Source organism: Plectropomus leopardus, chromosome 8 (genome assembly GCF_026936395.1).
Source record: "Plectropomus leopardus strain MGB_pleo_1.0 chromosome 8, ASM2693639v1, whole genome shotgun sequence".
Taxonomy (NCBI): Eukaryota; Metazoa; Chordata; class Actinopteri; order Perciformes; family Serranidae; genus Plectropomus; species Plectropomus leopardus.
Window position 1 is genome coordinate 16,325,155 of NC_142183.1, and position 24,876 is coordinate 16,350,030.

Sequence of the window (24,876 nt, forward strand, 5' to 3'; positions counted from 1 at the left end):
TTAAAAAGACAAACCGAAACTGCAGTGTGGGCCCAATCTCTCTCTGGTGCCAAAGTTATCAGTCTTAGTCATCTAAACCTGCTTTTCTATAACAGTTTTTTTAACTGCAGGAAAGTGGACTGGTATGACCCCAGTGGTCAGTGAAACCAGCATGACTCTCTGGGAAACACTAACAGCTGATTATGTAGCTATGTAATCAGGATTATTAACCCTTTGAAACCTAAGTAGAGTAACCTGATTTGTTTTGTGTATAAGAGTGCATAAGAAGGTAATTAGCAACTTTACAAGGAATGGCGCCTTAAAAATAACAAGCAATTTGTAAAAGTTACAAAAACAAATCCCTGAAAAAAAACGAGCTAGAGAGGAAAAAAACTGAAAAAAAAGTGCTTAAAACATGACACAACATTATTTTAGATATACAATTCTAATAATCATGGATGTAGTTTTCTGCACTTTTTCCCTATTTAAAATTTTAATGTAATATTATTTGATTTTAATTTTTGGTCACCTTTTTCTAATTTCTTGCAATTTGCAGGACATGTCTTTCAAAAATACTGGTTTTCTTTTCTTCCTTTTTTTTTTAACATTTATGTTTTAAATGTCTGTTGCAGGCGTCTGAACACTGCACACAAACACTGATGTGAGTCTAGATTACAAAGGATTAAAATAGAAAAAAAATAACAACAAAATTCAGGTTGCAGCGCTGAGATGTCAGCTGATTAACGTCAATGATTCATCGATCATCGGGCCTTTCATGAGATCATTCACATGATCAATCAGTCTGTCTACATGGTGATTAAATCCTTTTTTGCACGAGATAGTGAAACGAGGCCAGTTGGTCAAAACGTACGTCAGATCGTCGCGGATACGTCACTGCTGGAGGAATTTCTAGCATCAAAGATCGTCTGTGAGGAAGATGTATCACTCTGATCGATAATTAGGCAATATCAGTCCACAAAAAAGGGAGTTTTCCTCTCGAAAATACTTGAACCTAAAAAGCCCGCTTAGCTGTACCTTTGGCCAATAATTGGAAGCCATTAGCCTTCATAAGTGGCTTATTAGATAAGATATAACGTCAGATATTTACGCCAAGGGACATTGCTGTGCAGCGTTTGCAATGCAACATTAGAGGGGTACAGATACAACGTATGGACCAATGACTAACATAAAGTAGAAAAGCAATGTATTGCAAAAATATAAAAAGCAATATATAGCAAATTTAAGGTACAAATATGCCTCACAGTGAGGTTAAAATACTGCCTAGTTTTTATTATGACAATAATAATGGTAATAATAATGCATGCATTAAACTACATATTAAAAAGCAGCTTCTTTGTTGAACTTACATCTAGGAATAGTCTATGTGCCACTTACTGCTAAAAGTAAATTTTGAAATGTTAGAGAGTATTTCTCAGATTCTAGGTGTGCATTTTAATTAAATTTGGTTGCATTTACACAATGTACAGATACATGAGACATTGTGTACATTGGTCGTGTCTATGCGTACCTAACTGCTGTTAGCTTTTTTTTGCACCTTATTGTTAGTTTGTTTTATATTTCTACAGACTGGTGGCTAGTTTTTAAGATTATGAGTATTATTTTTTTTTTTTCTGGACCTTGGTGCGGAGTGAGACCTCTGTGTCTCCTCCTCCTCTCTGAGAGAGGCGTTGTGTAACGGCTCGAGCAGCGGGGTGAGTCGGTCCCCGCCCTATTTTCTTTAAATACCCACCACCACGGCGCACCGTTACACGGGACATAAACAGTGATGTGCTGATATTAATCGACATATATTATTCTTTAACAACGTGAGTACTTGAACAGCTTAATTTATATTTATATCATGGAGCTGGACCGGCGGCTGCTGCTGGCTCACTGCGCGGCTCACGCCCTGTCGGTGGTGGCGGGCTTGTTGGTGGTCGTCCCCCTGGCTCTCAACGGCTCCGCGTTCAAAGGCCGCTGCGCTCTCTTCTCCTCCGGCTACTGGAGGACAGAGGACCGGGAGGAATTGACGGGGCAGCCGGGAGACGTCTCTCACTTGGTGGTGCAGCAGTGGGGCCCCCCGGCTGCCTGCCAGTGCGCCACATTTGTGGGTATTTTCACGGTGCTGTACGGAGCAGCGCAGGGCTGGAGGTGTCTCTTCTATCTGCACGGAAGACACGATGAGTGAGTGAGACAGATAACTGCACGACCGACCCGGTTACAGCTGCTACACTTACTGCTGCTGCTGCAGTGAGAGTAGTACTAATACACAGCGGTTTGATTTAACTAAGTACATTTACTCTCCTCGGCTGTTGTACCCAAGTGCAGTTCAGGGGTACATTATATTTCTACTCTACCATATTTTTGAAGAAAATATTTTACTTATTTCTGTATTTATATTTATTTTAAAGCTGCATTTACAACTGATTTTGCACATTACAATTATTAATGAATAATATAAATCGATTAATACATGCAGTATATACAGTCATTAGGATTAGCACCATATTTACTAGCTGCACAATTACAGGGTTTTTAAGGTGCAATAGTTGTATCACTGTCTTAACTGCAATATTTGGGGCAATATTTCAACCACGGCAATCCTCTGTGCAGTTATTCAAATGTGCATATTCTTCCAACTCTTAAATGTAGACTATATTTAGCATGTTACACATTGCATATATAATATATATATATTCTTATTTTTAAACTTGCTTATGTGCATCTCTATTGTTTAATGTTGTAGCTTTGTATGCATATTTATATTTTTTTAACGTAACTACTAGTTTTATAAATTGCATTGTAGCATAAGTTGCAGTATATATATACACATATATATACATACAATTAGTATTATTTTTTATGTTTAGAGATATGTCCAAAGTAGTTGAAAACAACAGGCAGACATACAAACAAAGAAGCTCAAAATTTCAATTATAGCCATTTCTTCATTACAACTGTAATGGCTATTAGAGCTCCAATGATTAGTTGTTGTTACTGTGAATTTGAAATTAATCACGACAGAGTGCACGTCAGTATTTCTCAGAGCCGACTGTCTTCAGATGCTTTGTCCAAAACCGACAACTTAACTATCAGATATTTCAAAGAAAAACAGCAAATCATCACATTCGAGAAGGCAAACACAGAATTTAGCATTTTTGCTGGAAAATTGCATTAATGATTATTCAAGTCAGTTAATTTTATGGTGAGCTATTAATTGTAAATACAGAGTGTCTGCAGGTCCTTAAAATGCCATAAAGTCAGTTTTATAAGTATAAAGCCTGTAAAATCCTTAGATAGTCTAAAATTTGTCTGAGGTTTTAACTGCCACAGACATTACTTTATACTTGTACTAGCCTGTAAGCAAAATGTAGATTAACATAACTCACTCTAATAATTATATTCCAACATGAAACCTGCACAGCACCACACACATACTACTTACTTTTATACCTACCTCTAATGCGTGTAATGATATGTCTTAAATTTGGTTAAATCTTAAAAAGTTCTTAAAAAGCATTAAATTTAAGTGTCTGATCATAACTGATGTGTGTCTACCCACATGCCAACATATAGCCTTTATCTGTATCAGGAGGAGTACCACATGTCTGATGACTGTCTGTGTGTGTGTGTGTGTGTGTGTTTTTCTGCTCAGCACCCTGTTCTCGTCCTTCCTGACGGTGCTGCTGAGTGTGTGTGTGCTCTTCCTGTCCGGAGGGGCCAGTGTTATCTTGTCTCTGGGATTCGCCTCCTGGTGTGACACCGTGACTGATCACAACAAACGGCCGTACAGGTACGTACGCTTTCTGATGGTGAAACATCCTGTGTGTTGATGTTTGGTTTAGGAGTTGCATGTTGATCTGCTGCTCAAAAGTTCTCCTGAAACTGAACCTGTAGAGCAAGAAAGAGTGCAAACAGGATTTTCAAATATAACTGACATTTGTGACGGTTATTTCAGCTGTTTCGGATTCTTTGTTTAACAGGATGATTAACAAACTGCCAACTATAACTAATAAAAAATCATCCTTGAATGAAATTAGTGAGATAAAACCTGCAAAATTCTGATATGGTTCCCAATACTAACAATAAATATTTAAGTAATTATTGTCTCATACCAGTAAACTAGCCAATATATAATCAACCCTTTGAAACCTCAGCAAATTGGCTTTATTTCCTTCACAAACAAGGGAAGAGGAGCAATGAGCAATTTAAAAAATGGCCCCAAAAATTTGAAAAATTACCTGAAAATAAGCACAAACAAGGATATCTATATATGTATATATATATATATATATATATTTCCCTGTAACATAATTCTTTGATTTTTTTAAATAATTAACTTTTTTTTAAAGCCAAATTTCTGGTAATTTTCTTGTCACCTTTTATTTATTTATTACAATTTGTGTGATATTTTTTGCCAACTTGCCCGTTGACTTTTTCCCCGTGTTTTCTGAAGAAATCAAACCAATCTGTTCTGGTTTCAAAGGTTTAAATGCTTGTGAAAGGCGTCTGAATGCAGCTCAAGAAACGTGACGTTGCTCCAGGTTTCAGGGGGTTAAAGTGTGCGACACTAATGGTAGCCTATATGTAATTTTCACTCTGCAAAGTGTTGATATTTATGGATTTCCATATTTGTCAGATATTTTAGTACTTTTCTAAAAATCTGTTAAGAAACAATTTACAGATAAAAATAAATGAAAATCTGTCTAGCGGTAAATTAAATGTGTGACATATCTTCGTTTACATCTCCTTACATCTTCACAAATTTTGATCCAGTGTTGATGTTGTACTGATAAAATATCTCAGCGGACGGGTGGGAAAGCGTCTTTTTTTGGGCTGATATTTGTGAACCAGTCTGTGAGAGTCGTGTGGATCGTTTCTCACCCCGACGTGTTTTTGTTTGTGTTCAGCTGTGCAGAGTCCCAGTCGGTTCCTCTTTACCTGGATGTGAACACTTCCTCTTTCTACACAGAGCTCAGTCTGGCACAGGTAGGAGCGCTCACAAGTGCACACAAATAAACACAAACATTGTGTACAATAGATAGTAGCTATAGTCAAACCTAATGTTAATCATAGTTTCTATGTATTTCCCCACAGAACTTTTCTTTTACATTTATCTCTAAAACGCTGGGACATGATATTGGGATATTATGTGCTCCACGGGTATCTGCTGCTGCTATTAATGCTAAATGTAAAACTTATTTGCCTCCCGAAGTCATTTTCAGTCGATTTGGAAGCCGTTGTAGTGATTGCAATCATGGCAATTAAAGAAATATTCCAAAATAGAAGTCATTAACACTGTTACTGATGTGTCGATGTCATCGCTGTTTGTTGTTCTGTCTTTTTTTTCTGGCTCTTGCAAAGAAAGATTATGTCCCTATTTTAAATCCAGGGTTCCCACGGTCGTGGAAAACCTCAAAAAAGTCATGAAATGTTACAAACACATTTTCCAGGCCTGGAAAAGTTGTGGAATCAGTAAAAGTTTTGGGAAAGTCATGGAATTTGGTTGTGTGTCATGAAATTGTTGCAGTATTTTTCCAAAATATTCCAGCAACTTTCTAAATTTTCCTGCAAGTTTATTATCTGTGACTGTCAACATGACGCTGTGTGTGTGACGTTATGTTAACCATCGCATACATTTCTTTATTTTCTCCCTGCAGCCTTCATGTATGCCAGCGAGCTGAAATAATGTTTAAACAGAGTTCTAATCTGATATGTTTGAAAAATGCTGCGCAAGAGGGGCATTTATTTATTTATTTATTTTTCTGTAACATAATTTTAAATATAAAAATCTTCATTATTTTAATTTATTTTAGAGTCAAATTTCTTGTAATTTTCTTGTCACCTTAGCACGAAAGTAGTAAAAGAAAATTATCTTAAAAAAAAAGAAAGACAAAAAATAGAAAGAAAGAAAAACAAACAAGAAATGTATACATATATGTATGTATAAACATATAATGTAACTTAATTTCAAATATAGAAATCTTCATTATTCTAATTTATTTTTAAGCCAATTTTCTGGTAATTTTCTTGTCACTTTAGCAAGAAAGTAATAAGAATTTAAAAGAAAATTATTAGAATTATTATTATTATTACTAATTTATATATATATAATGTAACATCATTCCAGATATAAATATTTTCCTTTTCTCTTTTTAATTTCTGACCCTATACAATAAAATATTTAACTTTGGGTCCCTGAAAAGTCATGTAAAAATTTTGCAATTTTGTCCATTAAAATGTGTGGGAACCATATAAATCATTTTTACAAAATCTTTATTAATTCCTTAGCCTTTCCAAACCAGGGAAAAACACACACACACACACACACACACACACACACACACACACACACACACACACACACACACACACACACACACACACACACACACCATCATTCATATCCTCGATGCTTCCGTTACATAAGTGCGACTGTGAGTCTTTGTTAATAGCACCATGTGTCCTCAGGTGTCTCTGTGGGGTGTGACGGCTCTGTGGCTGGCTCAGTCCATCCTGGCTTTCCTGCGTCTCTACCACTCTCACAGCCAGCACATCAGCGGGCCGTGTCGTCCCCGAGAGAAGGAGCTGCTGCTGGGACACAGTCCGTCCGAAAGCTGCTCCCCGACACCTCCACATCCCCCGGCAACACCCACCATCTTTGTCTGACTGAGAGTGTGTGAGGTATTAACGTCAACTCCATTTACACTTTATTTTAAACCTCTTTTTGCCCCTCATCATTATTGATCATGTGCATGTATAATATGGGCATGAACGTTTGTATTGTGATATAATTCATCATGTATAATAGAGACTGACTGATGATTCATATGGGCGTGTATGTCAGCTGATAAGTAACAAGACATTTCAGCGTTTCAGAAATGACAGATTTGTTTCAGCTCGTTTAGAAATAGCGTATCCATGGTAATATCAGTCAGGGTGTATTACATAAACACATGATGTTTGAGCAGGGACATTTACATTACAGGACACTGTCAGCCCTGACACCACAGCGTACATCCAGTTTCTGCGTCATATGTATTGATTCATTTGAGTCACAGAACTAAGCATCTGATTTTTCTGAATGATAAATACCAGTTGATTAAAAAAAAAAATCCCAAAGACTCTCCTAACCGTTTGGATGAAAAAATATTCAATCTACTGCACGCCAAAAAAGATCAGCCTAAATTTTCAATGACAATATCTCCCTTTGGCTAACTCTCTTTTTTTAATAAGGAAAAAGAGTTTTCATCTAAATATTTGAAATTCTTAAAAATGCCCTCCAAACAGCACTAAGTGCTGTTTAGCACGCCTCTTGTTTTTTCAAAGCTCTGCTGGAATTTTGTTAATTATAAGTGCCAGTTTAATGGTGATTCGTGAAAACCACTAACTGGGACTAACCTCAGCTGTGTTGGGGACAAAAGGGATAGAATAAAAACGCTCATAGCTGAATCAGACGTATTCAGTGATCTAAAAAAAACCGCAGTGTCATTTAGAAGCTAATGATGATTCTCGCCATTTGACGGTGACTTTGTAAATTAATATTTTACAGTTTATTCACGTCACTGGTGACGCCAAACCAGCCAGATGGTGTTTCTCTTACAGTCTGTTTTAAAAATATTTAATATGCATGGTTGTTTACATTTCTGCTGGAGTCTGACATTTTGCACAGTCGTGTTCTCGTCAGGGAGAATACACTTTGTCGACTGTTCTGAGTGTAATATTCAGATGTAGCACTGAGGCGCTTTTATTGTGAAGCATTTGGTGAGAGTGTGACCGAGCCACCGAGTAACAGGCTCACTGTGTGAGCATGACCCAAGTTCTGTTGTGTAACGGGGGAAAAAAAAAAAAATCACTGCTGGCCCTCTCTCTTCTGGTGACGATTTTTGTCATGATGCTGTTTGTCTGGACGCAGCCGCTCTCAGGGCGTCAATGAAGCAGTCCATCTCCTGAAATGATACCTGTGGATTCTGTAGCGTAACAAGGAGGATCTGTGATGGTTTTCATGTTGAGAGAATTGTGCGGAGCTCAGAGGGGTCGATGAGGAGGAGAGAAGTTGCTAACTTTGCCGAGTTTTCTTAAACAAATGACTCAAAGTTGAATTAAACTTCTTTTCTGTTATCATCGACCCCGGAGGTTGTAATGACACACAGACAGCGGAGCAGGAAATCTGAAGTAGAGAGACGAGACGGTGATGCCACTTGAAATGAATTGTTGTATATGAAATGTTTTTGTACTATAACTGACAATGTTTTTTTGCTTTTTACCTCTTATACCTGTTTGTTCTCATTCATATTCATGTTTTTTTTTTTGCATTTGTTGAATAAAAAGTCTCCCGTTATGTGAAAGATTGTTGTGTCAACTCATACATACTGCAAGCCCCCACTTTGATCACTTTGAGAGATAATACATGTTTCTAAGATTTTAGGACATTTCTCAGATTTTAGGACATATCTCAGATTTAGGACGTTTCTAGGATTTTAAGACATTTTAAGGATTTGGGGACATTTCTAGGATTTTAGAACATTAGGGTCTCAGCTAGGACCTCATGTCGGGGGGTCCGGAGGATCCTCCACTGGCACTTTTTTTGAATAACAAGCTCTATTTTGATGCTGTTTTATTCAATCTGGCACCTTATGTACACTAAAAGAATAATAACAATTTATTTTTTATTGTGAAATAGAAAATGGTTGGGGGCCACACGGCACCCTATCGGGGTCAGATTTGCCCTGCAGGCAGTAAGTTGAGTATCACAGTCATAGTGAATAAAAAGGCACAAAATTGAGCTTGTTTATCCATAAGCTTTGCATAAAAACATGAAAGTTTAGCATACGTCCCTAAAGAATAACTCATATTATGCACCAACATTCTTACTGCATTGAAAGCGGTCCAGAGCCAAGCCCAGTTCACATTGTCCCTATCAAATAAAATATTTAAACAAATAATTATTATTGAACCCATGAGCACCAAAGAAGACCAGCAGAGTCAACAAGAGAGATGCAGAAAAACAGGCTTAATGAAACAATTTGATTGGATTTCCACCTTTGTAGAGCAACAGTTTTATGTGTAAGTAATTAAAAACCTGTCCTACATATAAGCCTGTTAAGTTCAGTGGTTCAACCCTTTGACAACTGAGCGAACTGACTTGATTTCTGTCAAAAACATGGGAAGAAGGTGACGGGCACAAAAATGTGTAAAAAGAAATTAAATAATTTAAATTAGAAAAGAAAAGAAAGAAGTGAAGAACAAAAACAAACAGGAAAAAATACTTTTGTTTTTTTCATGTGTATAGTTTTCTGGACATTTTCACTCTTTTTTAAAATAATATGTAATGATTTTTAATTCTTTTTTTAAACGTTTTAAAAAATAGATATTATGATTCATATTTTAACACCAGCTGTAGTACCATTTCTATCTGTTTGGTGGCAGCAGAGAGCCCTGTTAGTGTCAGATCTGCAGAAAATTAGAGTGAGGGAGAAGAAAAGAGCCAATCAGAAACCAGGGCACCATATTGAACCGATGTTTTGATCCAAAGTGCTCCTCTTCTCCTCTTCTCCTCTTCTCACACAGTTTACTTTGTTTTCATTACAACTTTATAACAAGCTGAATTTAAACTCACACGCTAACATGAAGCTGACGGACCTGAAGAAGCTGAAAGTGGCGGAGCTGCGCTGCAGACTGAAGGAGCTCGGGCTGGACAGTAAAGGGCTGAAAGCTGAGCTGCTGGGCAGGCTGTGGTCCGCGATAGAGGCGGGACAGACGGGGACAGACGGGGACAGCGAGGAGGTGAAACTACAAGATAACAGCTCACCGACACCTTCAGCACCGGAGGAGACAGAGGAGGTCCGTGCTCCGTCCTCATCACCCCCGACTGGTGCTGACCGAGAGGACATAGACTCCTCCGCACAGACCGACACCTCTCTGACAAGACTACAGCATGTCTCTGAGTCTGTGTCAACACCTCAGCATGTCTCTGAGTCTGTGTCAAGACCTCAGCATGTCTCTGAGTCTGTGTCAAGACCTCAGCATGTCTCTGAGTCTGTGTCAACACCTCAGCGTGTCTCTGGGACTGTTTCAGAGACTGTCCCGGTGCAGCAGGCGGAGCAGGGAGAGGTCGAGATGCAGCAGGGAGGCGCAGAGGACAGGAGAGCTGTGTCTTCAGAGGACAGGAGAGCTGTGTCCTCAGAGGACAGGAGAGCTGTGTCCTCAGAGGACATGGGTAGAGGGAGAGCTTTCTACGAGTTCAAAGAGGAGATACGATACAAGAGGTGAGGCCTGATAGAGACGTTTTTGCGAAGAAACTTAAAGTTGAGTCAAAACTAGGGGTCGACTGATATCAGTGTTTCAGGACCGACACAAATACCGATTATTTGTAGTTAATGAGGCCGATAACCGATATTTGGAACCGATAAGCATTTACAATAAAATAACTGGAATTTGGAATATAACAAACTCCTAAACAAAACTTTGTTTATATGCTTTTAGAAAATGTTTTATCAAAACCGATACTTTTAACATCATATACAGCAAGTTATAAAAAAATTTAAAGTCAAGTGAAATTAAAATAAATAAATAAAAATAGCACCCCAAGGTTTTACAAAGTAAAAGTTCCTCCCATGCTGACACTTACATAATTAATTTTATGGGCAATCATTGAAATAAAATGCTGATACAGATAATTGTCGAAATACCTAATATCGACATCGGAAAATTGAGATTTACACTGTCTTTTCTAAAAAAGGTAAAGGCTAATATACCTGACTCTAAACAATTAATTTGGGTAGAATCAACAAAGTCCCGCAACATTGCTATAGAGGCGCAAATCAATTCCCAGAACTTTTTTCAAGATCATAAGTAGTCTAAAGAAAAACACGACTGAGGTTACAAGAGAAATGTTTTCATAAAAACATTGTTATAAAGCAGCATGTGTCTCTATCTTTCGTCAACCAGAGCAAAATCACCACAACCTGCAGTGGACAGAGAGGAGACGGAGGAGGAAGACGAGGAAAAAGTCAGACTCAATCCAGGTGAGTATTTGGACAACACACACCACCTCATTTTGTCACACGTAATAAGAGCGGTGCAGATTCGTGTTGAGTCCCTGACCGTCCGTGTTGTCGGCGCAGATGACCGTCACCTCCACTTTGAGGTGGGATCGGATGGTGCGTGTGGCCAGCCGCGGTTCTGGGCTCGGTTCCCCTCGCTGTGGTCAGGCTGCAGGCTCACTCACGGGGTGCTGCAGGGCAGGGTGGGCTTCGAGGTGAGGCTGGAGAGGAAGCTGTTAACCACACAGCCGGAGGGACGAGAAGACGATTACGGCCTGAGAGTCGGCTGGTCGATGGCCAACACCTCTCTGCTGCTGGGTGAGGATGAGCTTCATTTCAGGTGACCTGGTGAGAACAGAGACACCTTCTCTGGACGAAATATTTACTCTTCTCTTCTTCTCTCTCTGTCACACCAGGTGAAGATAAGTTGTCTTTTGCTTATGATGGACGCGGTAAAAAAGTCTCAGGTGGGAAGGAGGAAGAGTTTGGAGAAGCCTTTTCAGAGGGAGATATCATCGGCTGTTATGCTGTGAGTGATACTTTTTCACTTCAGTTCCTCTTCTAGTCAAACTCTTTAAAACTTTACTGTCTTGATGTCGTCTTGTGACACCGTCATCTAGCTTTGGTAGAATTTGAGGAAATACATTTTCCTGCCTCCGTGCCTGCGATAGCCGAGAGGCATCACGTTTTCGAGTTGTCTGTCCGTCCATCTGTCTGTCCATCCTTCTGGCACATTCTTGTGAGCGCCTCGAGGTGATTTCATCTAATTTGACTCAAAAAATCAGTTGGTTAGATTTCGGTGGTCAAGGTGACAGTAACCTTACATTCGTCTCATTCTTGTGAACGCGATATCTCGAGAACACCTTGAGGGAGTTTCTTCTAATCTGACACAAACATTCAGTTGGACTCAATGATGAACTGATTAGAATTTCAAAGGTCAAGGTCACTGTGACCTTGCATCTGTCTCATTATCACAAACGCAATATCTAAAGATAGCCTTGAGGGAGTGTCCTCAAATTTAGCAAAACTTGGATTTAAAAATGGACTGATTAGAATCTGGTGGTCGAAGGTCAAAGGTCAAGGTCACAGTGACCTCATAAAACATGTTTTTGGCCATAACTCAAGATCCACTTTGAAATGTGCTGGTTGTGTCGACCTTCTGTGTGTGAAGCGTCCATGTTTTCACAGACATAGATTAGGGCTGAGCGACATGGCTTTAAAATGATATCACAATATTTTTAGGCTGTATTGCGATACACGCTATATATCCCCGTATTTTAAAATCGCCTCTAAAATACTGTAAACTACTAAAATACAAAATGCAAAATACAAAATGCATGTATAATATAAATACATGTTTAAATGAACCTCAGATACAAATGAAGTAACTACTGTCATAAAATAAAGTTAAATAAACTACTGTTCTAACTAAGTTGAATAAAATACTGTTATAATCTTAAATAAAGTACGTAATAAAGTTAAATAAAGCACTGTTACAGTAAAGTTAAATAAAGTGTTTTCATCATTGAATAAATGGAAGCGGAACTCATGGTGCTTTTATTTTGAAGGGTCCGGTCTTGAGTAGCATTCTCGTGTTATCAGATGACGTCAACAAAACAAACCATATAACATAAAATGAAACGATAGACATTTTTTTATTAATAGACAATAAATGTCGTCATATCAAACAGCCCAAACACAGATGTTATTCGAACTTGACTGGTGTGCGGAGGCATACAGCTGTGTTGGGGTGTATCTAGTTTCTAATTCCAACTGCGTGTCATGTTTACACGTACACGTCAGTCTTTCTCCACAGACGGTGCTGCTCAGCTCTCTTTCTGTAAGAACGGTCGTTTCATGGGCGAGGCCTTTTCCCTGGACTCCTCTGGTCGGGCTTTGTTCCCTCACGTCCTCTGTAAGAGCTGCTCAGCCAGACTCCTCCTGGACCCCACAGCTCCTCCCTGGTACCGCGGCCCTGCAGGGTTCACACAGCTGGCAGCTCTGACTGCTGTGCAGAGGGTTCGCACCACATTGGCTCCAACCTTCAGAGCACAGTGCGAGGTGAGTTTCCCTTCAGTGTTTATGAAGGTGTATAACGGAGAGGATGAAAGCGGGTTTCACGCGATCACAGGGTGGTTTTTTGTGTTCCTTGGTGGTAAAGTTTGTTGTTGGTGGTAGGGCTGCAACTAACAGTTATTTTCATTGTCAAATAAACTGTCGATGGGGCGTCCAATAGCTCACCTGCTAGAGCGGGCACCCCACGTACAAAGGCTGTGGCGTTGTTGTTGCAGCAGCCGCAGGTTTGATTCCAGCCCGTCAGCCTTTGTTGCATGTCATTCCCTCTTTCTCCTGCTTTTCATGGTAAATCTTTCCTGTCAAATACAGGTGAAACCTCTCAAAATAATCATAAGAAAAACCCATCAACTTTCAGTAATATAATTAATCTACAAGTTGTTTGGTCAAAAAAAATGTCAGAAAATTGTGACAAATTTCGATCAATGTTCACCAGAGCCGGAGATAATATCCTCACGTGTCTTTTTTTGTCAGCAACCCAAATATATTCAGTTTGCTGTTACAGAGGACGACAGAAACCAGAAAATATTCACATTTGAGAAGCTGGAATTAGATTTTTTTTTTTTTATTTATTTCTGAAATTGATTAATGGGCAACTAATTAATTAACCATTTCAGCCCTAGTTGATGGACCAGTGGTGGAAAGCATGGTCTATCCTCAAACTATGCCAATGGTGTAGCTATTTTTTTTTATTTTCAGACAAGATATAAAAGTAATAGTCGCCTTTTAATCTCCCCCTCCTTCCCTCCAGGTGTTGCTGATGGTCGGTCTTCCCGGTTCTGGGAAGAGTTACTGGGCGAGGACTCACATGAAGCAGCACGCTGAGAAACAGTACAGGCTGCTGAGCACAGAGGAGCTGCTCGCATGTATGATTGTCAGTCAAACCCCCAGTCTCCACTCTCATGTTTATATTCACACTCAAAGATGATGTTCATTTTCTGACAGACTGATCCACAAACGTTCGCCCTCTGTGCGTGTGTGTGTGTGTGTGTGTGTGTGTGTGTGTGTGTGTGTGTGTGTGTGTGTGTGTGTGTGTACAGAGTGGTGCTCAGAGGGACAGCAGGCTGCAGCAGGCCTCTCAGTGTCTGACTGAATTGATTAAGATCGCTGCTCAGACTCCTGGCAACTACATCCTCGACCAGGTAACTCTTCAAACACATGGATTTAACCCTGAAAACCCTTTTAAGTGACCTGTATATATTGAAATATTTTAAAAGGCTTTTTTCCCCCCCACTTTGACCGCCCTGCAAACCCCAATATTTCAGGGTTCGCAAATCCTTAAAGTGCATTAAATTCATTGATCTAAAAATAAGGCCTTAACTGGTATTAAAATGTCTTAAATCAGTCTTTCAAATGTCTTAAAAATGTTCAGACATTGGAGGTAGGGTTTTTATGAATCTTTTTTGCATTACATTGCAAAAGCTTAAAATAAGGGCTAACTTAAATAAATAAATGAATGACTTCATTTTGAGCCAAAACATTAAAACAACAAACAAAACAAAAGTACAGTGTCCGAAAGAGGAGTAGGTAAAAGTAAAACGTATATATTCCTACCCCTTTCTCGCTTTTTTTCTGTCAACAAATTCCCAAATTTATTTACACCTAGTGTACACACAACCTACCTTTCTAATTTACCCACCACAAAATTAAATATATAAATAACAATCCAGGGTTTGTTTACATTCCAAATATCCCCCAATGTCACAAAATAAATATAAATACCCATAACACAACCTTTCCTCATCCATATACCTGCCAAAAATATCGTAAAAAAAATAGTTTATTTTCATACTTCAAACCATCACTCAGCCTATTCTACAAGTCACCCTCATACGCTTAAATACACATACAGACTCCTTTTAGTTGTCCAAACATACTGTTTTTAAAATCATATTCTTCTCTTAAATTATAACCAACCTTAAAAAGTAATAATAATTTGCTGAATGCTTCTTGCATTAATATCACCAAAGAGTCATGCTTTATCTCACAATAAATAGTTGAAAAATAAAATATTATATTATTATTAATTAAATATTTTTTCCCATCAATATCTTCTACTTTAAAATTGGTTTTAAATTGAAGTGGTATTAAAAGAGTCTTAAATCTCACTCACTTTAAGTTGTAGGAACTCTGTTTTCATTCTTCAAAAATTAAGAGCACAACTGCTAAAATTTCTCACAATCATTAAAGGTATAGCTCCAGGGTTGAAAATGTATGCACTGCTGTGGACTATAGCAGCAATAAAATGTATTTTAGCCACCTAAAAAAAATCAGTTTATATGTGCGCTGTAAAAAACAGTAATTTTCCTCACAGAACACAGGGAGTTTCAACAAAATAAGGGAAAGGCTGAGCATTTTAAATTGTTTTTTTCCCTTTTTTCAGTGCCAATTGTATATTTTTAGTGCTCAATAGAAAAGTTTTTAAAAAATGCGGACGTTGTATTACACCTTCCCAGCTCTGCTTTACCATATTTTCTTTGTCTTTTCTCTGTTTCCAGAGCAACATCCTTTTCTCTGCACGGCGTTTCAAGCTGCGGCTGTTCACAGGCTTCAGGCGCAGGGTGGTTGTGGTCTTTCCGTCAGCGGACGAGTGGAAAAGACGGCTGTCCCAGCACCAGACGAGTGAGGTGGAGCAGATCCCTGAGACCGCTCTGCTCAAACTCCAAGGTCTGACTTCTGCACATTTTATAAGATCTAAGTGATTAATAAGAAGATACCTCTGCGCCAACGTAGGCTGACGGGCGTGGGTTTAACTGGGGAGTCATTAGGGAGGGAGTCATTTAACCCACTCCCCCTCAAAGAGAAACAAAAAGAAAGAAACAAAAGCAACTCTTAAATGTACATACTTTTGTCATGTATTTTAGTAGTTTAACCCTTTGAATCCTGAGTTAATTGGTTTAATGGCGATGAGCAACTTAACAAGACATGGCCCAAAAATAAGCAGAGTTAGTGAAACAGAAGTTAAAAGAAAATTACCTGAAAATTGGCACAAAAAAAACTGAAAGTAAACTTAAAAAAGTTTTTATTTTATATATTATTTTTTCTGTAACATTTAAATATAAAATTATTGTTGTAATAAATGTAGCTTTCTGGACATTTTTCTGGATTTTCTGCATAATTTTCTAATAATTCTCAGCTTTTCAAATTTTTTTTTTTTTTTTTTTTAAACTTTTTTTTAGGCAATTTTCTTGTAATCTTTTAATATTTTTTGCAATTTGTGGGACATTTCTTGCTAGGTTTATGACACAAATCTCAACTAATTTGTTTAGGTTTCAAGGGGTCAAAAAGTCTGTGAAAGGTGTCTGAATGCAGCGCAAGAAACCTGATGTCCAAGTTTCAAAGGGTTAACATACTGTAGGTGTACTAGCTTGGTAATTTTGTTGTTGTTTTATTATCATTCTATTTGAATTGCTGAAAAACAACAGACATGCGGGCGGCCATTTAGAGGTCGTGAACCAGGTTTGAAGTGTATGGAGCTACAGTACAAACTGGAGCCTGTGGGACAGCAGAGTCATATAAAGGGTTAAATGACAGCTGAACATCACACGCATGTCATTCCCATCATGCTTATAAACTTAGACTTTCCCTCTTGTCTCCAGTGAGCTGCAGTCTTCCAGATGAGCAGAGCGACCTGCTGGAGGAGCTGCAGTACGTCGAGCTGCCTCAGGAGCAGGCGCAGACGCTCCTGCAGGAGTTAAAAGACGAGGCTCGCAGACTGCTGCCCCCCGTCACCAAACAAGAGAGGAAGAAACCCCGACTTTACAAGAAGAGACCTCACCCTCACGGCCCTCCACCCTCCCACAGGATCCAGTGGAACGGACCGAACGGTCAGCATGAAAACTGATGAGCAGCTTTTTAAGGAGACTTGATATTTTCAGATGTTAATTGGTTTCTTTTTGTTATTTTCTAGGTTGGAGCGACATGCAGCCATGGAGGCAGCAGCCAAGATATGTAAGTGTTTTGCAGTACATAACAAACCTTATTTTAGCACAATTTGGGACTGTAGCTTTGTCGTTATCTTAGCGGCACTTGAAGGTTTCAAGCCCATTTTAGGACCAAATATTTGCGACGAGACAAAACTCAGTTTGTGGTGTCCTGTGTCTTCCAGAAAATTCCAAAGTACCGCAAGAGGCCGAATCTCAGGTTTAACTTATACTTGAGGTAGAAGTGGTTTAAAGGTTTCTGAGGGGAGATTTGAGTATATAAAACCTGGAAAAGTCATGGAACTTCACAATGGCACTTTCAAGGCCTGGAAAAGTTTTGAATATTCATTGTTTTGGCGGCTGGTATGCACGTGAAGGCGTCTGCATAAACCGTATCTGGCCACTGTGTTGGGTCATTAATCAGCTTGGACGGGGGAGTCCTCATGATGTGACGTGACTGCTGTCGACCTTCATTTATTAGGTATCGAGTATTTTCAGCTTCAGGCGAGGTCGCAAAACAATGATTAGACATGTCTTTAAAAGAAGTGTTTAACAAGAAATAAACGCACCCAAATTATTCAAAATTGTAATAAAAATGCACGTCAAATTGCAGTGACATCTATCCATGGGATCTTTGATTGTGTATTCCAAAAAAGGAGGCGCACCATTGTCCTTTTGTGAACCGACCGTTTGTGCTGTTCTGGTCTTTTAGCATCAGCTGTTTGGCAGCGGGAGTGTTTAATGAGCGACTAAAATTTGAAAGCTCTAGCAGTTTTGCTTTTCCCAGATGTCCGCGAAGTGTGTGTTAAACCTTTTTCAAAACCTGGATTGCCATCACTTTCCTTGTGCTGCGTTCAGACACCTTCACAGGTATTTGAACCTTTAAAATCTGAGCAAACTGTTTTTTTGTTTGTTTTTTTAAACATGAGCAAAAAGGCAGTAAGCAATTTAACAAGAGCTGTTTTATAAATTGCAAGAAATTTGTAGATGTCGATTTTTCTTCTATAAAGCGAGAGTAAATGTCCAAAAAGACTATATTTATAATTAGATGATGATGATGATAATAATAATAATAATAATAATAATAATAATAATAATAATATTTTTAAGCACTTTTGCAGGTAATTTCCTTGTTTTAATTTTTTTTCTTTTTTAATTATTTTAGGTCATTTTCTTGTACCTTTTACCTTTTTTCACTAATTTTTGGCGTATTTCTTGTGAAGTTGCTTATTGCCCTTTTCCCATGTTTTTGAAAGAAATCGAGTCAGTTTGCTCAGTTTTCAAAGGGTTAACATTGTATGGCTGTATCGCGATATTGTTATAGTTGATATTATTTGAAGTTGTGGAAATGGAGTAAAATATTATGAAACAGTCATGGAAAAGTTTTGAAAATTCATTGGAAAAATGTGTGGGAACCCTGCGTAAAGATGGATTGTAGGAACATTTCCCAGTAAACTTATTAACCCCTTCTTTGTTACATAGATTAGATTTCACAGTAAAACAAACCTCATTGTCCTTTTATGTCATTTACATTTCAGTGGAGTGTGCCTTATCAGGACCAGGGCTACTACTACAGAGACGCTGGTTACAGCGAGTATCAAGGTTACTGTTGAAGACACACAGAGAGAAGAAACCGACGCCGCTGCACTGTCTGCGTTTACAAAGATAATCCTTCTACTGGTGTCCTTCAAAAAGAGCACTAACTACATCAGCTAGTGATATTTGACTATGCACAGAATTACAGACCACAGTATGCGTTGCACTAACTGCTTTGACAAAGCAAAGAAATTCAGTTAAATTTTATTTATAAAGCCCATAACCACAGTTTGCCTCAGAGGGCTTTACAGCAGACCCTCTGTCCTTAGACCCTCACAAAGTATAAGGAAAACTCACCCCAAAAAAAAAACTGTTACAGGGGGAGTAGTTTTTACATTTTTTTTAACCACGTCACTTTTTAGGATTTTTATTCAAAAAATATTTTTAAATTTTAATTATGTTGTTATTGTACAGTGTACAAATGATGAAAACTTTTTGTGCAGTAAGAAAAAGAAATACAGTATTTTGCACAGTTTTAGCACCAGTATTGGTCAGAGAGTGCTTACAGTCAAAGAGTAATAAATCCTTTAAAAGCTCTTTCATCTGGACCCATTTTCCGATGCGATCAGCTGAGCGTCGCGTGTTCGCTCTCCGTCAGGCTTCACTGTCTGATAAAGCAACACGGCTCCTTTAGCTGATGGACACAGCTCCGACCACAGAGGGCTGCTCCCGTCCAGCTGCAGCAACTCCTGCAGAATTCAGGGACGACAAAATGCAGATCTGTGTATCTACATCTTGTTATGGTACTTTTCTTCTAATGCAGCTGCCAAAAAAAAGCTCATTCTTGAGTTTTTATTCAGACAATTTTACATCTGCAGCAGCAGATTACTCACAGGTCTGCTGAGGAAGACAATATCTGTAGACTCATGGGCCTCTGCACCTCCTTTCCAGTACAATTTTCTGACTTCATCAGAAGTCAGCGAGCAGCTGAGGATGCACAGAAAACACAGACGCTGCATTAGGCCCGCTCATTATTTTCTCCATTGTTTTGTGAATAAAATGTCAGAAAGTTGTAAAAAAAAAAAAAAAATGCCTTGTGCAATTTCCCAGTGACGTCTTCAGGTGGTATATTTTATCTCACCAACAGTTCAGAAAAACAACGGTATTCAGTTTATCATGTGACAGTGTTTCCCAAAACTCTTGTGGCGTACCCCTTGTCCTGCATATTTTAGATCTCTCCCTGCTACAACACAGCTGATTCAAATAAGCAACTAATTTTAAAACTCCTGAAGCTGTTTGATAAAAAAGCTGATCATTTAAATGAGCTTTCATGGAGCAGGGAGAAGAAACATGCAGGACAAAGGTTTCTCCAAGAGAGGTTTAGAAAATCCTCAAGTACAAAAGCATCAAATTCTCGCGTTAAAAAGATGAAACTAACAAAAAATACTCGAAGAACTACTGGATGTCATAATACTTGAAGGTTAATTTGCACCCTTTTGATTAATCAAATAATCATCGCCGTTCAGCTCTACAAAAAGGCCATTTGAGGGAATAAATTGAATAAAAACTGAAGGAATGAGTACCTGACGTAAAACTCAGCACTCGGTCTGCCGGCGCTGGTGTGATTCAGAGCGACACCCATCAGGACCGGCTCTCCGAGGGAGCTCAGAGGAATATTCACCTGCAGGTGAACGGAGGACAGTCAGTGTATTCAGTCCTCTTGAAAAGGTTATTTCTTTGAGACAGAAGTTAAACTAAACAAAAACAGTCACGAAAATCAAAACTCCAGTTTACTGTCTTCTGGGTAACGCAAGTAAAAACTCAATCAGTGTCCTGGCTGCCTTCCTGCTGGCTTATTGTGGGTCTTGTAGTCTTTTACTGGATGCCTTGATGGTTTGTAGTCCTTGCTGCAACCACCGGGAGGGAATGTATATTTTTTATTATATTTTTTTGAAAATAAAGTAGTCCTAAGTGCCCAAATACTAATATGAAATTGCTTTATCTCAGAAACTACTTGGAGCACAATTAAGTGATCTTAAATGTCAAAGTTGTTTTGTTAGATATTTGCCCAAAGTGTGTCCATAACAGATTTCAAGACTTTAGACAAATCAGGTCAATGTTGCATTTTTCCTCATCATACCAAGTACAGTCTTAAGGTACATGTGGAGTAAAAAGGTGGTAAGTAGTCATCAGATCAGTGAAGTAACTGTAACTGACCATCAACTCGACACGAAACAAGTTTACAGTGAACTTTTTTTCCCACCTCGTCTCTGATCTCGGCGCACACCGATGAGAACAGCTCTGAGACGACGAGCCCCTGCTGCATCATGTCCACACTGATCTGCTCCTCACACACCGCCCGGCCCAGACGCTCACACACAACCTGAGGAGGTGCAGCGACAGTATCAATAACACATCGAGCATTTCAGTGACTCTTCATTTACTTTATTTACTTCACCTTTGGCTCTGGGTGTCCACCGGGGATGTCCAGGAGTCCCCCTGCCTCTGCCACCCTCTGGCTCCTCCTGATCAACACCACCTGACCGTCGTTTGTGCACAGGACGCCGCCCACACCCAGAGGCTGAGACAGCAGCGCCAGGGGGTCACCAAGGTCAGCCTCTCCGCGCTGACGAAGCTCTGCCGCTCGACACGACCAGTTTGTCCCGAGGTAATCTTTGTAGCATGTGAGGCCCAGTCTCAGAGTGAGGAGCGGCTCTTTATCTTCTGTGTTTTTGGAAGGAAGTTCAGCTGTGATGCTCTGAGATTTAATGCAAGTGGAGGAAGTTTGACTGACGCTATCTGCGTTTTCTGTCTGAGTCGCAGGTCTGTTTCTGCACAGATTCTCCTCCATCCTTTGTTTCCTGTGTTGTAATTCCTCCTCCTGCTCCTCTGCAGGGTCTGAGGAGGAGACGCGGGCTGGATGAGTGCAGGGTAGGTGTCGAGGTGATGAGGAGGCCAAGCAGAAAGAGTGCAGTCTGAATTTGGACCCGTTGAAAAGCCACGGCTCCTTGGACACCCGCTCCGTCCACAGCTCCTGTATGTGACGCTCCAGAGCTGGATCTGTCTGCCTGTTGAATCTAAGAGGAGGAAACCAAACTCTTCAGGTGACTGCAGTTACATTTTTCCCAAGGATGAGGTCGGTGTTATTCTATATTTTTATTATTGTCCTTTTTTTAAAAAAAAAATCACACCTTTCCTACCATGTTTGTGGCCCACTGGGGCTGCACATGATTTTTAAATCTCCTCCATGATTATTGATAAATCCCATCAAAACACATCTATGTTCATCATAATTACACATTTATAACTTTGAAAAAAAACACAAACATGAAAAAAAAATCCTTAAAGTGGGTTACATGTAAACCTACCCCTTTATCTCATTTCATATGCACCTAGCTATGAATGTGCAAACACACTTTTGCTCATCAAAACTCTGCACACCACACTTCAATTCAAACAACTTTATTAATCCCACTAGGGGCAATAAGTTAAGAGCAGCATGTTAAAACTACAAAACAAATTCCCACAGAAAAACACACAGCAGCATTCACAAAATACAAACAGCTAAGTGCACTATGAGCCAAGGAACCAAGTCCAAAAAAAGTGTCTCTGACCAGATATTACCTTGATATCCATATTGCAGGGCTGACTTCAATATTTAGACAATGAAAGAATTTTAAATAATTTTAATATAATGACTAAATGGGTAAAGGCAAATAATAGAACGGTCTGGTATGTTCAGAAAATCACAGCACTTTAGTGTATTCAGCCTTTAACAGAGTTCCTACAGCTGAAAGCAAGTTAGTTTTAAGACGTTTTAAGAGTTGTTTAATGCCACTCAAAATTCAATATAAGACCTATTTCACAATAACCAAACTGAAGAAAAATTAACGTGAACCGACATCAGTTACTCAGAGTAAGGGACAATTTGCTCAAATGTTTAATTCAATGCAAATCATTATTTTTTTTTTATTTGTTCAAGTTGAAAAAATCAGGTGATTTAAAATGTTTAAGAATGGAAAACGTGGAAAACTATGTAATTATGTTATCATAAATGTGTCACTTCCTTGAAAAAAGCTTGGTCATTTTCATTTAATTGGATGTTGTAAATCTATAAGTGGTTCGTTCTTGAAATCCTTAACGTTAAATTTAAATTAATTTTTTTAAAAAGAACTTATTAAAACTTAAAACTTAAAAAAAGATATTACCAATTATTTTGAGATTTTTCGATGCAGCATCAGACAGAAATGGATCATAATAACCTTCTTCCCATGTCTGAGCATCTTAAGGGCCTTTGAATGTCTGATTTAAGACATTTTAATACCAGTTAAGGCCTTATTTATAGATTAATTAATTGGATGCCTTTTAAGACTTTTTAAGGCAGGAACCCCATTCAAAACCAGAAAAAGACAACACTAAACATTAAGATATCCACAATCTATGACATTATTAAGTCTCGTTCTACAATATTGCCATGATATTGATATATTGCCCAGCCCTACTTGTGAACAAGGTAAAAAACGTTTTTGTTTTTGCATTGTTAAGCAGAAAGGTCTCTTCCGGAGGGCTTATTTATGTTCGTACCTTTCAGAGAGCTCCACTTGAACCTGAGCCTCCAGCAGTCCCCTCCAGGCTGCACAGTGCAGCAGCAGAGACACATCAGAGTCCATCATCTCTGTCCGTGGATTATCATCCAACTCCTCACGTTTCTCCTCACTCACGCTGCTGCGGCTCTGTGACAATATTTCTACTGGGGGGAACAAAATGGTCAGAAGAAAAAAATAACCTGTAAACATGTTAAGAGATGAATCTGAGAAAAAAACATGACCTTTGTCGAGGTCAGGACCTGCATGACCTATACCATAAAACTTCTAAACTAAAAGCCTAATCCTGATTAGCTGCCCAGTCCCTTTTACAAGCCGGGTGTGGCAACACATTTTGACAAATAAAAGCTTGTGTCAATTAGAGGCCCGGTCACCGTGCAGTTCATTTTAAAGAAGTTCTTCAGACATAAAAAACTGGAGATAAAACTGAAGATAATGTTAGTCAGCTGCACGTACAAATACTGGTATATATATGTTTAAACGTTTTGTCAATATGATCATACAACACAGTGTTAACTTGGTAAGATTCTCACAATTCAGTCTTTTTACTGAATTTTACTGAAACCATGAGTACAAAATACGGCAGTATTATCGCCATAGTAAACAAGAAAGATGTAAAAAAGATTAGTGAAAGACCTTTTTTTAAAGCTAGGAAAAATATCCACTGAACTAAATTCATTATTATTAGAATTATATTTACAATTAATTTACAGAATTATTATAATTTTTAAGATTTTTTTCAGGTCATTTCTCGCTTTTTTTTTTTTTTTTTTTTTTAAAAAAACCTTATAGTGCTTTTTGTTGTTTTTTATACTTTTGATTTTTTGTTTCGGTTTTTTGGCAAATTTTCAGATAATTGTTTGTACAGATTTTTTGCTAAGTTCTGGGTCATTTTCTTTTGCTGCTCATTAGTTCTTCCCATGTTTTTGAAAAAATAAATAAATAAAGCCAATTTGCCCTGGTCTCCAAGGGTTAAATTATTAACGAGTGTTTTTCTATCTTTTTGTAAATAATCAGAGCCCTTTAAGAGATTTGTTTATTCTAGTGCACTAAAGGTAAATAAAAGCCCGTCGCATATACACGGGCTATTCATCGAAGTTTTACGGTAATGCGAATTAGGACTGTAAAAGGAGCCATAATGCGACAAAATGATTATTTTCTCGTTTGTACAGTAGTGTAAAGTTTCCAGTGGAATTACAGAGATGTAACTGTGTTAATGTTACGTGTAATATGTTGTAAACTGTTATGAATGATTATTGACAACTCCAGAGATGAACTAACGTAACTCTCAGTTCGTCCTGCAGCTGATCGCAGACAGAAGGACGGCAGATGATCAATAACACATCATCTGATAAAACCACAGCGCCGCCACTAGTTTGTTACGCGTAATGTTACTTCAGTAGCATGAAAATAAATAATTTGTTAAATTTAAGCACAAACTTTTACGTTGTACTGGGTCGATCTTACCTTCCTAGGAAGCAGAGCAAAGTGTAGCTTCTTCCTCTTTCTTTTAACATACAGCAAAATGTGTTCATTATCACCATCCAGTGACCAAGAATACAAACTACACGTGCGTGTCCCATCATCAAATATTTTACTGACAGATGTGCAAGTGATGAATAAATGTTTTTTTTTTAATATATATATATTTATAATAAAAAAGGTGGTCTTGATATATTGCACACAAGATATATAGATAATTTAAGTACATCTCCA

General features: G+C 38.5%; 3 protein-coding genes across 4 annotated transcripts; 2 read left to right on the forward strand and 1 right to left on the reverse strand.

The window, feature by feature from the left end:
• Positions 1-1,666: 1,666 nt before the first annotated feature.
• LOC121948017 (transmembrane protein 179) lies at positions 1,667-8,327 on the forward strand. Its single transcript, XM_042493247.2, has 4 exons — positions 1,667-2,163; positions 3,635-3,772; positions 4,890-4,968; positions 6,451-8,327. The coding sequence occupies exons 1-4, from the start codon at positions 1,841-1,843 to the stop codon at positions 6,646-6,648; spliced, it is 738 nt and encodes a 245-aa protein (XP_042349181.1). The 5' UTR covers positions 1,667-1,840; the 3' UTR covers positions 6,649-8,327.
• Positions 8,328-9,454: 1,127 nt separating this feature from the next.
• Positions 9,455-19,153, forward strand: LOC121948171 (heterogeneous nuclear ribonucleoprotein U-like protein 2). Its single transcript, XM_042493467.2, has 11 exons — positions 9,455-10,247; positions 10,930-11,006; positions 11,106-11,342; positions 11,441-11,553; positions 12,828-13,085; positions 13,849-13,971; positions 14,138-14,239; positions 15,596-15,764; positions 16,697-16,924; positions 17,008-17,048; positions 18,559-19,153. The coding sequence occupies exons 1-11, from the start codon at positions 9,607-9,609 to the stop codon at positions 18,631-18,633; spliced, it is 2,064 nt and encodes a 687-aa protein (XP_042349401.2). The 5' UTR covers positions 9,455-9,606; the 3' UTR covers positions 18,634-19,153.
• nudt22 (nudix (nucleoside diphosphate linked moiety X)-type motif 22) lies at positions 18,805-24,727 on the reverse strand. 2 transcript variants are annotated; one of them, XM_042493532.2, is made up of 7 exons: positions 24,628-24,727; positions 23,141-23,303; positions 21,015-21,633; positions 20,820-20,939; positions 20,140-20,237; positions 19,450-19,543; positions 18,805-19,305 (listed from the first exon to the last, which is right to left on the reverse strand). In XM_042493532.2, exons 2-7 carry the CDS (start codon positions 23,227-23,229, stop codon positions 19,156-19,158), a joined length of 1,170 nt encoding a protein of 389 aa, XP_042349466.2. In that variant the 5' UTR covers positions 23,230-23,303; positions 24,628-24,727; the 3' UTR covers positions 18,805-19,155. The 2 variants fall into 2 exon arrangements, with proteins under 2 accessions (XP_042349466.2, XP_042349465.2); XM_042493531.2 differs by having other exon boundaries at positions 23,141-23,306; positions 24,628-24,719.
• Between the last annotated feature and the right edge of the window lie 149 nt (positions 24,728-24,876).

Coding starts and splice junctions, on each gene's coding strand:
- nudt22 (XM_042493532.2), bottom strand. CDS start 23,229: ATGATGGACTCTGATGTGTCTCTGCTGCTGCACTGTGCAGCCTGGAGG. Junction 20,238..20,819: donor GCGCCGAGATCAGAGACGAG/GTGGGAAAAAAA, acceptor GTTCACCTGCAG/GTGAATATTCCTCTGAGCTC. Junction 19,306..19,449: donor TTGTCTTCCTCAGCAGACCT/GTGAGTAATCTG, acceptor TGAATTCTGCAG/GAGTTGCTGCAGCTGGACGG.
- LOC121948017 (XM_042493247.2), top strand. CDS start 1,841: ATGGAGCTGGACCGGCGGCTGCTGCTGGCTCACTGCGCGGCTCACGCC. Junction 3,773..4,889: donor CACAACAAACGGCCGTACAG/GTACGTACGCTT, acceptor GTTTGTGTTCAG/CTGTGCAGAGTCCCAGTCGG. Junction 4,969..6,450: donor CAGAGCTCAGTCTGGCACAG/GTAGGAGCGCTC, acceptor ATGTGTCCTCAG/GTGTCTCTGTGGGGTGTGAC.
- LOC121948171 (XM_042493467.2), top strand. CDS start 9,607: ATGAAGCTGACGGACCTGAAGAAGCTGAAAGTGGCGGAGCTGCGCTGC. Junction 11,007..11,105: donor AAAAGTCAGACTCAATCCAG/GTGAGTATTTGG, acceptor TTGTCGGCGCAG/ATGACCGTCACCTCCACTTT. Junction 17,049..18,558: donor GGAGGCAGCAGCCAAGATAT/GTAAGTGTTTTG, acceptor TTTACATTTCAG/TGGAGTGTGCCTTATCAGGA.